Source organism: Pseudomyrmex gracilis, unplaced genomic scaffold, assembly GCF_002006095.1.
Source record: "Pseudomyrmex gracilis isolate BER0280 unplaced genomic scaffold, ASM200609v1 scaffold_38, whole genome shotgun sequence".
In the NCBI taxonomy this organism is placed as follows: Eukaryota; Metazoa; Arthropoda; class Insecta; order Hymenoptera; family Formicidae; genus Pseudomyrmex; species Pseudomyrmex gracilis.
In genome coordinates this window covers 200602-216393 of record NW_018020622.1, presented here as the reverse complement: position 1 = coordinate 216393, position 15792 = coordinate 200602, and the positions used below count along the sequence as shown (strand labels likewise).

At 37.4% G+C, this 15792-nt stretch overlaps 1 protein-coding gene across 1 annotated transcript; it reads left to right on the top strand.

Moving 5' to 3' along the window:
* Positions 1 to 1437: 1437 nt before the first annotated feature.
* LOC109852868 (homeobox protein Hox-B1a-like) lies at positions 1438 to 15412 on the top strand. Its single transcript, XM_020424424.1, has 2 exons — positions 1438 to 2991; positions 12791 to 15412. Exons 1-2 carry the CDS (start codon positions 2046 to 2048, stop codon positions 13270 to 13272), a joined length of 1428 nt encoding a protein of 475 aa, XP_020280013.1. The 5' UTR covers positions 1438 to 2045; the 3' UTR covers positions 13273 to 15412.
* Positions 15413 to 15792: the final 380 nt, after the last annotated feature.

Below are 15792 nucleotides of genomic sequence, written 5' to 3'. Positions count from 1 at the left end.
TAATATTCAATTTTATATTACTATTATATTAGTCCTTTATACATGTCAATTATTGTTTATTATTATTGTATTATATTATTGTATGTATTAATTGAACATATTATTGATACAAGATTTTTTTTTAATTTCTTTTTTTTATTATCTTTTTTTCTCGGCAGATTATATTATGTATTTATATTTTTATTAAACGCAAAATATAAATATATAAACTGTAATAAGAACTGTAAGGATGTTGTTGCGGATATTGTTCCGTTTATATATTTCGCGCTTAGAAGTCTCAGAGCCTAAGATTCTTTATTAATTGTTATATTTTTATTATATGTTTTTTTAAATTTAAAGTTTATCGTCTATATTCTATATCTTTTAATTATCTAAATAGCAAAAAAATAATTTTTACAATAATCGACGTTATAGAAACTATAAACTTTCTTTATAAATTTGAGGGAGAGGAACTTTTAGTAGTTTTTATAACGGCGGCAAATGTGACCTAGTCCTTCGTTATACCTTTGGAAGTTGTGTATTGTCATGTCAGAGTCTCGACGACGTGAAGATGATGAATACCCCAGCAGTTTGAAGAGTCACAAATTGTTTCGTGCGTCGCACGTTTGTGTGACCGAAATATCTTTCTTATTTATTAGCCGTGACACAGCCACTAAATTAAATTATCCGCTTTTTTGGCGATAGAATATTGCCTACGCAAAAGCTTGCCTGCAGATGTGACTCGTCTGTTTTTTGCATTGCATCTTTATGATGCATTTTTTGTTTATACAAAAACAATTTTTGCAGAATAACTTTTACTGAAAAATTTCAGTAAAATTCGATCGTTACAATTGTAGCTAGTCTTTTTGACATTATTCAATAAGATCAGGCAAAAGAGATCACAAACCAGTTATAATTAAAACATCAACCGTCAGGTTATAATAAAAACGCAGGATGTTAGTATCTTGATACCTCGAGGCGAGTGAGACACGCAAGTACATAGAAGGACCCGTCAAGAGCGTGGAAAGAAAAAAAAAGACAGAAGGCACAAAACAACCTATCCAGGATAGAAGGGCGGAGGTTGCCTGCCTCCGGGATAGCATAGAAGGTGGGTACTGAGATATAATACCCGACTCCTACCCGCGACGATAAGTGTCAACTGCAGCGTGCCAGATAAAAAGAAGGAACGAAAAATAAAATTCACACTGGTGATCCATCATGAGGTAGTGGACTCGGGGCGCGCAGACTCGTCCACGATTGGTTGGCACCGCCCAGTCGCCATCACGTGACCACCTCTATGTGCCCGCCCATCAACAATGGAGACTCCCCCCTGAAACTAACCTCATGCAACGCAATATACCTCCACTCTGCTCCGGCTGGTACGTCCGAGGAAGAGAGAGAGAGGAGGAGAACTTGAACACGCCAGACCGCTGCGGTCAGTCTCACCTGTGTGTAGCTTTCTGCTACGCTAGTCCACCTCACCAGTCTACTCCAGCGGCCCATGTTGGACGGATCGACTGCACGAATGCTCGTATATGAATTGTTTCGCGTGTAGTGCCGTATTGACAATTTTAGCCTTTTGCCGAAAACTTCTGGAGCATCATCAAACTCATATTTGAATTTTGGACACGTACATCTTAAAATTAAACAAATATCCATAAAGGTGATACTTTTGCATCGTTTTTCAGTGCATATCCTGTGACTATTGTTATTTAAAAATTTCATAATTGTTTGTCTGTGATGCCAATTTTGTGTAGCCAACTTTGTGAACATTTTTATTTTCTTTGAGACTTTTTTAAGATTTTTACCAAATATTCACGAATTTCATATGTCTAATTACAATGAAACAGATTTAAATGTTTACTGTTCTGTGGCATTTGTATAATAAAACGAAAGAATTGTAATCGCTACAATGTTGAAATAATGAATCTAGGAAACAATGCACGACTGACGTCATGATGTAAATCATCTTGTCACTTCGTCTTGTTTCCTCTTCTCTCTGGACACTACGCATCCGAGTTACTAAAACAGTGGGTGGTCAATTGATTCGTCTCTCCGTTACGAGGATGATGATGATGGACATGGGCATGTACGGGACCTGCGGCAAACCTGACTCATATCCTAACTACATGTTCTCGGGTCAAGGAAATCATCACCATCATCATCACCACCACCACCATCAGCTCTCGTCCGTCGGCGGTCACGTGTCGGTGCCACCTTCCCCGGAGGTAGCCCCGACTCATTATTACCCCCAAACTGCAGTGGCGCCATATTCTTCATCGTCCTCCGAAAGTTTCCTAACCGCCGACTCGGGCGCGTCGTCTAGTACGCCTCCTCAGGGCTTCTACTCACCGACGGGCGCTGTTCTTCACGAGAATGCTTCCACCACAGCGATAATTTCGTCGGAGAACGGTCTGAGTTACACAAATCTGGATTACGCGTCGTCTTCGTCGTATTCGAATCAGCAGCAGCACGCTACTGTGAACTCGGTGGATCCGCATCAGAGTTATCACGTTCAACAGTCCGCTTACCGAGAAGATCATCATCATCATCATCACCATCCAGCCGCAGGTAGTAGCCTTCACCAAACCACAGTACCCCAAGCTAGTCACCCAAGAACGGAGCACGAGCAACAGCTTCATCATCAATCTTCTAGTCATCATCACCACCACCACCACCACGATCCGGAATACCAAATAACAATTGGTGGAACTTCTAATTATCTTCATCAGTTACCGTCTTCGGACGAGTCTTTGCACTACCAGACGCAGATACAGACGCAGAGCGATTTCTCCACGCACCCGTCAAGTCATTACAAGGAAGAGAATTCGGATGCGACTACCTATCACGTTCTGCAGCAGTCCGGTCATCTGCAACATCCCCATCAACATGGACACCATCATCATCAGCAGCACTCGCACGCGCAGCATCATCCGCAGCAGCAGCAACAACAGGCGCAAGTGCCTACGTACAAGTGGATGCAAGTCAAAAGAAACGTACCCAAACCAGTTGGTAAGTGCATACCATATTACGCAGTCAGTTTAAATTTCCGGTTGAGTCGACGCCTATGCGTAGTGCAAGCAAACTAGCGTGAAATTAGGTATTCTGTAGGCGCGATCCGGTAGCCACTCGTTAAACCTCGTTCATCGCTTGATTAGCCTGAAGTACAAAGATGCAGAATCATGGCCGTCTATCCTTCACATGGCCCCGTTATTTGAGAAGCTATCACATTGCCCGGCAACGTGCTTCTGTTTTTAAAGTTATGACACCGTGGGAATTCAATTAAATATGTTCGCGAGACAAACGCAAAATCGAGAAACATCTCACTTGTAATTAATATATCTTGCTCTCTCTTTCTAGAATATTAAAAATATTTTTAAAACTGTTAAATTAATATTTTCTCTTATGTATGTCTATAAAATATATTAAATATATCTATATATTTCATTTTAAATATAAATATACTCTCAAAATTAAACTCATACATAATTCTTCTTGGTATAATTTTTCTTAGTTTAGTCAATTTCTTCGTAACAAATAGAAAATTCCTTTGAAGAGCCTATAAGAAAACTAATATGTTCATCACTCAACAAAAAGCACTTTTCAGTTCCTGGAAGAGCAATTTGCTTTAATCGTGTCTCGTTGAAGATACTTTACATAAATTCAGTACATCGAAGTAGTACTAAAATAACACTTGATCGGAGATCAACAATTTTTACGAAGATGGTTCTCAATTAAGATTGACAAATAGGACGGGCAGTTTGTCAGAGACAAAATGTAACGTGCTGTTCACTAATCGTCAAGAGTCAGAATGGCTTTCAAACAATCTTTATGAGAATTAATAATGCGCGCGACACATAATCCCGATTTGCCATAATCATTAATCATACACGCAGTGCTCAATGTCAAGCTTACATTACACTATAATTTGCTACTACATTTCTTATCGATTTTTTCTTATCTGATATAGCCGAGATAATATTTATACATGTGTATTGATACCTCTATTAAAAAGTTAAGTTACAATTATAAAACTCAATATATCAGAAAGTGAGAAAGAGTTTTAAAAAATAATAACTCTTCTTTATCTTTAAATCTTTAAATTTTTCTATTACTAAACAAAAGAATAATTATACCATATTTGATTGTATTAAACATACAATAATAATAAATAATAAAGTTTATAATAACAGATTACATCATATACCGTCGAATATAAAATGTAAGTTTGTAGAAAGTTATCAGCACATATATATACGTACATATTTACATATCTTTTATATAATAAATTTCGTGCGTGTGAGCAAATGCAAATTTGATAATAGATAATAGATAAAAACAGTTTATTTTATATTTAAAACACTATATTAATAATATCTAAAACTGTGAAATTATACAAGTTATCATCGCGTCATTACGTAAGTTAACTTAATATGTTATACTGAAAAAAAATCAACTGTTCAATCAATTATCATTAAAGTATAAGAAACCGTTAAAAGACGCAGGAGGCAAAAATTGTTCTCACATTTGGCGATAAGAAAGATGATTTATAAGCAGATTTATAAATATCAGAAGCGTACAATCTTGTCTAGAATCTGTACGCGTACAAACATGACTTATTGAATTTATATTGTACAATAATAGCGGAAACATTAAAGATTACGCGATAAGATTTTTTGAATAAAAGTATAGCTTGTTCTTGCACTTGACTTTTATCATATTAATTATCTACTGATAAGATAGTTCGTTTATCCAGCAAGTACACATGTTTTCGTATTATAAATAAAGTTTAATGAATCAATTTTGAAGAGAATATAAAAAGAATAAAATGCATTTACTTATATATATAAGCACGAGATTTTTATCGTACATATGTACAAAAAATATATACAGCTTGTAAATTTTAACTTTTATAATTGATTAATTATCAGCAAGATAAGATCTTGTTACAAAGATGTCTACGGTGTTAATGCCCCAGTTGATGACTATGAAAAAGATATGTAACGTAACTCATTGAAAATAATGCTTAAAAAGACCGGAACAGAGAGAGTTCCCCTAACTTCACACTAATTTGCTTAACGGCCATGGTGCTCCCCGCAATCTTCGAACTCAAAGTGAGTGTAAGCTCAGTCGTTGGATGGAGCTTGTCGGGATTACCAGCGTTTCACTTAATAGCTCATTATAATCGAATTAATAACGCCAACGTAGGCACTAAAGGGAGTGACGTTTATTGCAGCAAAGCATGCAAACCGAAATGAAACTTTGTCACCCTCGTTTAACCCCTCTCGTTTTTACTCCAATTAGAATTTCGATGTTATTAATATATTACGTACAACTCATTGTCAGTGTGATGAATCTTTCACCACATTTTTGTCAAACAATTGATTACAATTAATTACAGATTGTCTTTCATCGGAGTAACTAGTTGGCAAAAGCTTTTTCTTTTTTTTTATGACAAATAAGAAAGTTTTGTGATTTTTTTCAGATTTATTATTACCTATAGATGAATTTTTATCGTTGCTTCAAATGATTGAGAATGTTTGAAGAAATATACAACTAAGTGTATTAAGATCGATAAGAGCCAATCTACCAGATGTACATGCAATTACATATACATTAATTTTTTCTTTTTTTAAAGCAAAAATCAATACACACAAAGATTTGCACATTAAATTTAATTCAAAGAAATACAAATATGTCGTATGTCAAATCAATATGATATTTATCGATGTTGTCCTATGACGTTTCACGGAACAAAAAATTACGTTTTTCTAAATGTTATTTTTTAAAATTTTGTTCTATCTAAAATGCGGGATATATTAATCAATTAATAAATATAGTAATTAATTAATTGAAAGCTAGTCAGAAAAAGATTATTACGGAAGCACGCAGCAAATACGTTACAAAAATTGAAAAATTCAAGCAAAGTAACAAGATGGGCGGAGCAGAGTGGTGGGGCGATTTCGGTAGATTTTGGTTGGTTAACTTTTTTGGTTGGTCGAGGACTTACAATAGCGTTCTTTTTTCCCTTCGTGCTTCCATAACATACTCTGGAGGGTCCAGAATAGAAGGTCTCTATGGGGACGCGCTCTCTTGCTGCGGACCACCCTTAGCCAAGATTGGAGCGAGACGGGAGACGGAAAGACCGTCGTGATGCTGTCAACCCGCCCAATCTATCATACTAAACTCGATTTCTTCTCTCTATACTCAATAGCAAGATTGGCAATACCACGCGGAGAAAAACCAGACAAACGAACGTCCCCTCCGTAACGCAACAATAATAATTCCGTGTAGTAGTAAAAATTACAAGTTGTATCATATGTATGTAATATCTTTTTAACAATTAATATTAAATATGAGTATCGTCCTCTGGCTTTTTAACAATATTTAAAAAAAAACATAATTATAATAGATAAAAATAATTAAATTATAAAATAATTATGTTTTTAGTAAACCAAGAATGTATCTGTGGATAGACATTTCTTATTTGTATACCGATTCACTTACCGAGTGTGTACTGACATCAAACGTAAAATAAATATTTATCGGAAACATTTTACAGTCTTCCCACGTTCAGCGTTACCCTGCTTCCTCGAAGACTATCACCTCTTAGTCTGACTTAAAATATGCATGTCGTTATCGACGCCCTGACCGAATATATGCAGGGGCGGCATTACAAAAGCTCGAAGCCCAAAATTCACCGCCGGCTGGTTCGCTTCCTTATGTTCTGTTCACACGCTTAGCTATAATCAAATATATCGTTTATTGTTGCACAGCACTGAAAAACAACAACACTGCTGTGTGCAATGTGCTACATTTTGATTAAAAAAAGATATTAATATACTCGACAACAATAAAATGTACTTAACACAATCGGGTCTTTTTATACGAAGTTGATAAGTCTTGGGAAAAGACCGTATAGATATGCTCCTGGTTTTTTTTTTATACAAAATTGTATAATGAATTTCTTTAGTTACGTGATTTCCTCTCACACACGAGTTCTCCGCCGCAATACGCTACAAGTGCATAAACAAAGTGCTACAGTCTTATCGATTGATAAACAAAACTGCTTCGTGACCGCGCTCGCACGAATGCAGCAAATTCGTTGACTATAAGCGAGTACAAATTGTGTCTCAGCGCGAGCGGATGCAATACGCCCGTCTTTTCTAAATATAAAATCTTCCTTCGATCAAGTTGTTCCGCGAAACTCGAGCGCAAAACGATGCCTCACCGGACATAACACGCCAGCCCTGAACTTGGGTGAGACCGAGATAACGATAGCGAAGGAAATAAAATGTACGGCAGAAAGAGAAAGTGAAGGAAAGACGACGGACAGAGGAACAGGGATAGGTGTGCGGAGAGACAAAACAAAAAAACAAAAAAAACAAGAGCACGAAGCTCCCCGGAGCCAAAGATAGAGAGGACGCGTTGGATAAACTGGGAAAAAGGAGCGAGATAAACGCAAAGAAGTCCGATTGAAGGTGGCGGAGGAGGAGGAAGAGGAAAGTCGAGCAAACGAGAGGAAGGAAGAAGGAGAGAATGCGGCAGTCCCAAGGACGGACAGAGAAGGCCAGAGATTGTGGGTAGAGTCGAACAACTGGCTGGGCATGTTGCTCGCCGCTCCGCTAGGGTCGCCGGCGGACGCGTGAGTGAGTGGCCCGATATCTCGCGAGGGGATCAGAGGATCGTTCGCGTGTTTCCACCCGGGCTGCCACCCGCCCGAACCCGGCAACCCCGGATCCCGCAACAACCCTGGCAGCAACTGACCCTCCTCGGCCGCCCCCTCCTGGTCGCCGCCACCGCTTTACTCCTGTCCGAGCGCGGCCCGACAGATCCGCTCGACCGGACTCCGACAACCGCCGCCGACGCTGTCCACGTGTCTCGCCTCACGGTGATTTTCATTTCCGCGCCGCGCTGCGCCGCTCCGTCGACGGCCGGCCGTGTAATCTTCCTTCACGTGGCTCGATCGCCGAAACACGCCTTCCTTCATGTGGACGGTATTTACATGTTACTTATGGTCGTCGTAAGCACGTTGTAAGTGGTACTCATCTCTACACGCGCGTGCTGACGAACGATTTTCGATCAAGTGATATATAAATTACAGACATATTTACAGAAAGTAAAATAATATGAAAAAAAAAATATATATATATATGTATACAAGAGAAATAAAATTTGTCTTAACAATTAATTTTCTTTCGATACGCGTATACATAGAATACGGAATTAATTGAAGCAGATGACAAGATTTCTCGTATTCGATGTACTATTCCATGTACTAAATCAATGTATGTACGTGCGCATTAATCACACGCAAGATTGAAGAATTTCACGGAGGAACGTGCACCACCCTCGCAGCAACACCTGTGCGCCAAAGCTCGGGGAGTAGAGCGAAAGGAGTGAAGGGGAATGGGGGGTTGCGTTGCGAAGAAAGCGCGCGAAACTTATCAACGACCCCCGCGAAGTGTCGTGCTGAGCCTAATTTCAGCGGGAAATGCTTCGGGCATATTCACGAACGCGTATACACACACACACACACACACACACACACACACACACGAACGTTAGGGAAGCGTGGAGTGTTAATGTCGAACGTGCTGCACGCAGCCCTTCAACGTACACGCCGTTGTAATACACAACGTTGCCTTTTCGTACTCGACTGTGACTCAGGATATTACCTATCATAATACTGAAATCAACGCGGCCGACGGGGCATGACGATGACTGACAAGAGGGTTGCGAATGGAAGGAACTGGGTGCCGATGAAATCGTTTTGTCATTTCTCGCGATAAATCGGATCAGTGGGTTTCCGCATACATATATCACCGAGAAAAAAATTTGAGCGAGTTTAGAGGCTCGGAAAATTTTATTCCGTATTTTCGTTTAAAAATTTCTTAATCGCGCGAATGGATTTTGATTAATCTGCAAGCATATTTGAAAAAAAAAAAAAAAAAACAACAATGTCAACTCGAGTGTAAAAGTATCCATGAATAACAGTTTAGTTTACGTCCTTCATTTTCAATGTATTCGATGTATACATATGTACATATACATGCAGCAGTTAGGGCTGTTGCAATCAGTGCACACGCAATAACGGCGAACATGTGGGAAGGCACTGTATGCATACCTGTAAGGAGAAACAGACATGCGGAACGAAGAATTTGCATCGCAACGTAACTTGGCAATAATATATTAATATTATTTAAATAACAGCAGTTTTCTATGTCAATAGCAGTTAATTTTAACAGCGATAAGTGTTGAATATTAACATTTTTTATAGTTACGCAACTTAGTATGCAACAAACAATAAAGTTCGTGCGTTGTTCGCTAATTTACTCGCGCGTATGAGGAATTGTTAGCAATAACAAGTATAGAACCGACGTGTAAGAGAAGAATGATAGAACAAAATTTGGAGATGCATACGAAAAATTGATGCGTACGTATCATTTCAAACTAACACTTTGGTGTAGGTAGGTTCGAGATATCTACGTGCACACGTGAAAATACACGTTGATGTTGAGGCATGTGATTTCTAACCGCGCGCATGTTGGTCTACTACCTTTGTTCGAACGTATACTACCCGATTAAATCTCACCTGGCTTAACATTATTATTTCAAAAAGCTTAGTAAGAGAGAGAGAGAGAGAGAGAGATGTATGTGCTGACAGAATAAATAAAAAATAAAAAATATTAAAAAACAAAGAAGTATATAAGAAGGAAAACGAACGGTCGCTTCGGGACGTTACTTACACGTACGTGTATATTCGATCGCTTTTGCTTTTGCGCGCCACGGACGAATATATCGAACCGCAAGAACCTCTCACACCCAAAAGAAACAAGGCCGGAAAACTGATAACGGAATTATGGACCTATTTGTGATAGCGATCTCTGATATCGTACACTAGAGTACACACTTCGGTACGTCTTTTTATATTTTTACTAACGCGCAAAGTGGTTTTTTTTTTCTATTTTGCTCGTGTGTATTAATTTTTATGATATTTGCGACGAGTATAAAAATAAAAGTACAATTTCTGATTTTTTCCCATTCTCCCGCATATATACCGCTAAAAATAATAGCTACCGGAGGGAGTCATAATCCGTTGATCATACAGGATCATCTGCTCTGATGCGCGCTCTTACGCATCGCTAGCCCCCCCTCCCCCCTCTGTCCCCCTTTAAGGAACATTACGCAATTCAAATATTATTCAAAGGCTAAAAGCCACAGGGACAGCTCTCACGGATGACGTAAGGAAAGGTAATAGTAAACACGCATACACACACGCACGCACACACACACACACACACACGTGCGCGCGCGTACTCGAGAGAATGCAAGAGATGCTCGCGTGTATCATGTTACAGGAAAGATAGATACGGGCGTATTGATGCTCTTTCCCTAATTCACAACATTTCTCTAGACTTTGAACGATGCATGGATTTGGAACAAAGTAAAATATACTATGAAATATTTCTATAAAGTTACTTTCAGTAGAATCTGATTTTTTTTTTTTTTTTTTTAATATAATATCTTTTTTTTACGACACATAAAACCGGTGTATCAAATATCCAGCTGTATTTGATCTATATCCAGTGTCTAGATTATACGCATCAACGCCAGGTAATCTATAATAGCTTCCTAAACAAATATGTATGTACGTCAAGTTTGTCGAAATTCAAGTAGTTCGCAATTCATATACGAGACGCGATGACAAGATACGTTTATGCATCTAAAAAAGGAAACGTGAAATTATACAATTTTTTTTTTTTTTTTTTTTTAAGTGTAGAAACAGTCGCGTTTGACAGTTTTAATAAATCACGTGCGATATTGATAAATTTTTTATCTCTCTTTGTCTCGAAACTTCTATCCGACGGCTTGAAATCGTCGACTCGCGGGGGCTCGCGCTGTTACGATTAAACTCCCGCGTCGCGTGATTACAGAGAATTCAGTGGAGAGAAACAATATAATCATAGTATATATATAAGCACATATCGCAAAATGCGAGTCCAAGGGTGTACTTACATTTTTCTCGTAGAAATTAGAAGAAATAAGTTTCAAATGCGTTTAAGTTCGACGAATTATATAATTAACCGATGCAATTTGCGATCGATGTGATAAGTTAACATTTTTTTTTCTCTTCATGTACGTGTCGTGTTTAGTTTTTAAATAAGTAAATGCAAATTCTTCTTATTCACGGGAACATTTTGCGCGTATCTGATTATTATTACGTGTATTTCTTTTATTTATATTTCTTTTCTTCGCACGTATATATCGCCTAGATATACGTATAATTTTATAATCAAAATTCGGAGATGCTTCTCTACGTACCTATATACAGCATTGTCTTCGCTATTGCTAAAGAAGGTTAGCGTAGAAAATCAACGGCGCCGCAGTCGGTCCTCCCGTTAAAGTGCTAAATTGATGAATGAGTCGCGGAAACGAGAAACATTTCATTGTATCTGGCACTGGCACGCCTAATAGAAGTTGTCCAAGTTTATTATTCGGCTTGGAAAAGCGTAAGCTTAATGGCTGCAAACTAAATTCAGGATCCTCGGTATAAGTGACTGATCTTTTCGGTTATATTAGGAAATTTGCACACAAAAGTCACCTCCCACAAAAGTATAGTATAAATACTTTTTTTTATTTTATGTGTGCCCACAAACTCATGTGTAAAACATATATATATATATATGTTTATATCTATCTATTTTGTAATTTGATTCTCGCGGGCATGTAAGATGATCGGAATATTTGCAATTTCTTGAACGAAAAACAAAAAAGGATGTTACAAAAATATCGAAGGACGTAGCTGAAGATGCTCAAGGAAAAATCTACATAATGGGAAAAGACGTGACTTTAAGGCGGTGGCTTGACAGTTTCGTCTATCCCCTTGCCATTAAGTAAATTGACTGCTACATACCGTGGTCTAAATAACAATCTAATTTTCATAATGTATCCTCATCCTTCCGTCGAAGCGCGTGCGCGCGCGCGCGCGCGTCACTTTTGTTCTCGATATTTTAATTGCATTATCAATTTTTCACCGAAAATGTGTTTGCGCGCATCAAGTTGGCGAAACGTAATTGATTATGAAAATTCGCGCGCTATATGCGCGAAAAGAACATATCGGCAAGAACGAAATAACAAAAATTTCACGTAACGATATACGTGACTTTCCGGATATTTGCTCTACAGCTGATGCAATTTGATCCAGATTTAGGGCTCAACCCTACCGTACTCGTTAAGCTTTGCACAGGTCATCTCTCCCTGAAACTCAGCTCCCGTAATAGTAGTGACCAGCTGTTATGGCCGGCGAACGACTGTCACTTAAAGGATTTAGCGTGATCTTGATTCGACACATATTACGTTCGTGTCTGTTCTGTATCACACTTGTTAGAAGAATCACGTCTAAATTAAAAGCAGACCAATTGTCGTTATCCAGCAAAGGCATCGCATTGTCATGTGTATTAACGTATCCGCGATCGATTTTACTGCAGCCATCATCAGTCAGTAACTTACTTCTCGGCTGCTTTGCGAAATCATGTATGAATCGCACGATTGGAATTGCGACAAGTAATGTCATTCTGTCATTTTGAAAGTATGGAAGTACGTGATATACAGAACTTATCTATTTTCCCGTTGGTTTTCTACATTAATTGTTCAAATTTTACAAATATATCTCTAAAAGCGAAAATTTTACTGAAGAGATAAGATTTTCGGCAGTTAAACTCCATAGACGAGAGTTGCAATAAAATACAAAGATAAAATTAAATCCCCATCACGCTCATTTATTATCGCGTATTGTAATTTGTTTCAGCAACGAAAGCGAATTCAAACGTCGAGTTCGGCGGTGGCGCGACCGCGGGAGCGAACACGTCCGTGTACGGAAGCACCGCAAGCGGAACGGTGAATTGCATCGCCGGTTCGTTGGCCGGTATCGCGGGTAGCTTCAACAATACCGGTCGCACGAACTTCACGAATAAACAGCTCACCGAACTGGAGAAGGAGTTCCACTTCAACAAGTACCTGACGCGAGCGCGACGCATCGAGATCGCTTCCGCGCTGCAGCTTAACGAGACGCAGGTTAAGATCTGGTTTCAGAACAGGCGGATGAAGCAGAAAAAGCGGATGAAGGAAGGCCTGATACCGGCAGATAGCACGAACGTGACGCCTCTGAGCGGCGCCAGGAGCAGCAGCAATTCCCCGACGGGCTCGTCGAATCACGAGATCGGCGGTCTCGCCTTGTCCAACTTCACCAGCGACAACAGCAGAGAATCACCTCCATCTTCCAAGGATTGACGCGATTTGTGCTGCAGTAATGAGCAACACTACGGTCTATGATTCGACGATTGGGAAATCGCTCGGTGGCCATCGCGAGCCCAATTTGAATCGTGAGACGACTTTACTGCAGCCACCACCAATCAGTAACTTACTTTTAGGCTGCATCGCGAAATCATGTAATGATCCGTGGAATTACGACAAGTAATGTCATTCTGTATCTTGAAAGTAGAGGTATGTGATATATGTATATACGGGACTTATCTATTTTCCCGTGTTGAGAAAACTATATATATGGAATGTGACATTGGTTGCTCTAATTCCATTCATATTGTGCGGATGTTCCAGATTTAGAATCCGGCGTGTGTAACTTCTCGAAGAATTCGATTTCAGTATGATTTTTTCCCCGCATTGTTTAATTAAGGTGATAGGTTGTATAATTTGTAACTCTGTGCGTGTTATTTATTTCTTCTTACGATACTTGAGATTTTCCGAGTGCGTTTTTTATGTAAAGTGCACAAGTTTGCATCGATATATTTCAAATTGCAAGGTTACCATGTATCTCGATTCGAATAGCGATGTGTACACAAATTTGTAAATGATTCAATTTGTCGATGATCAAACGTCGTTTCTATCGAAAGTCAAAGTTCTCAACAAACTTCCGAATATTATCTCCAATTTTGTCAGTGTGTTTTTACATTAATAATTACGTACAAAGAGAGAAATTTAATTAGATCTTTTAAAAATCGTCGACTATTGAATTTTATCGGTAACGTACTTAACACGTAAAAACATTTGGCTCCCATTTCTTCTTTTAACTTATTAAATTTTATTAAACATATATTTATAAGCAAAATTTTTTCTGACTCATGTAAAGAACGAAACGTAATAGAATTAACACGGTAAATTGTATTAATTATTGCATATTTTATTTCCGCGTTGAGCGCGAAACAGAAAGGAACATCAAAATTTTATTATTCAATTATTTTTTTTAACCCTTCCAGTATACATTTCTATAACCAATGATTGTTTGTATCAATTGTCAACATCTCTTGAAAAACTTGTCTTACATTTTCTGTAGATATGTTTAGAGAAAACAAACATTGTACTATTAATACGAACAATTTATATATAACATACTATATATATAAAACTCGTTAAAAACTATGAGAAATCAAGTATTAAAATTAATGAAGTAGGTGTTTTGCGATCCTCTGGTTTATTTTTTAATATTGTAAGCTGTAAAAGCAGTTGAGATGCAAATTATAATTCAAAACATCAATACTGGAAGAGTTAACTCTGTCTTGCTGTGCGAACTATATATTCTTCAGTAGCAATGCAAGTAAAAAATCAAACTTTGAAAGATGAAATTTATTCTATATTTGCGTGTAATATAGTCGCTCCTGTCCAAATATGAATTACTAATCAACTGTCACTACTAAAAAAAATAAAAAAAAAAATTAAATAATAAAAAATTCAGCTATGATGATGTTTGCTTGGAAAAAAAAGATTTAAAATTATTTATGATCGATTGTTTGCTCTAAATATTCTCACACGCGAATATAGATTATTTCAGTATAAATCTATACAGATGCGAAATTAGTTCAATGTCTTGACATTTATCTTACCGCGTGATAACAAAAACAAATAACGAAATAGTACACAGAGATATCTCTCGTCGTGGCGAGAAATTATCTAAATGATAATCTGATAACTGTGGATCTATTTTTTCTTTTCTTGCTCTCACGAGAGTGTGCATGTATTTATTTGTAAATAATATTCTAAATAACATTATCGCGCAAACTATGGGCCAATAAATTAGTTGTATGCATGAAATTTACAAAAAAAATAAATAAATAAAGAGTTCCAAAAATCGATAAATTTATGGAAACATTTATATCGTATATAAATATATATATATATATATATTTCCTAACACGATCGCGAGACGATTCGTTCAAATAAAAAGTTTCCGTATTTCCTATCCAAATTAATTCGCGCACGTTTAAACACACACATATATATATATGTACGAAGTAACGTAATCGTATGCATATTTACGTGAGTTACATGGTGGTCCATCTTCGAAAATGCTGTGTACCTAAACCCCCATCCCTATTATGGACAGAAAACCGTCATTAAACCCTGTAGGTACTTATGTAGACCAGTGTAGAAAGAATAAAATATTATTGTATTATGCGATGTATATCTTTATATTCCTTTCCCCGACATGTGCAACAGTTGTGCAAGTACTCTTGTCTTAGTTCCACTTGATTCGTACTTTTGTAAAAAAGATATACACACTTTTTTGTTATTATTTATATAACTCATTAATTTGCTATGCAATGACATTTATTTGTATTGGAGATTTGTCTTAAAATATCACTTGCTATACTAACACATTACTCTTTGCAAATTTAATAACAAAACATCTTTCTTTTAATTTTCTATTTATTTTATACTTTTATACTTTTTTATGTTGTGAGATATGTACATCTGTACATTGCAAAATATTATATTTATATTATTCTTGAAATATAT

Coding starts and splice junctions, on each gene's coding strand:
- LOC109852868 (XM_020424424.1), top strand. CDS start 2,046: ATGATGATGATGGACATGGGCATGTACGGGACCTGCGGCAAACCTGAC. Junction 2,992..12,790: donor AAACGTACCCAAACCAGTTG/GTAAGTGCATAC, acceptor AATTTGTTTCAG/CAACGAAAGCGAATTCAAAC.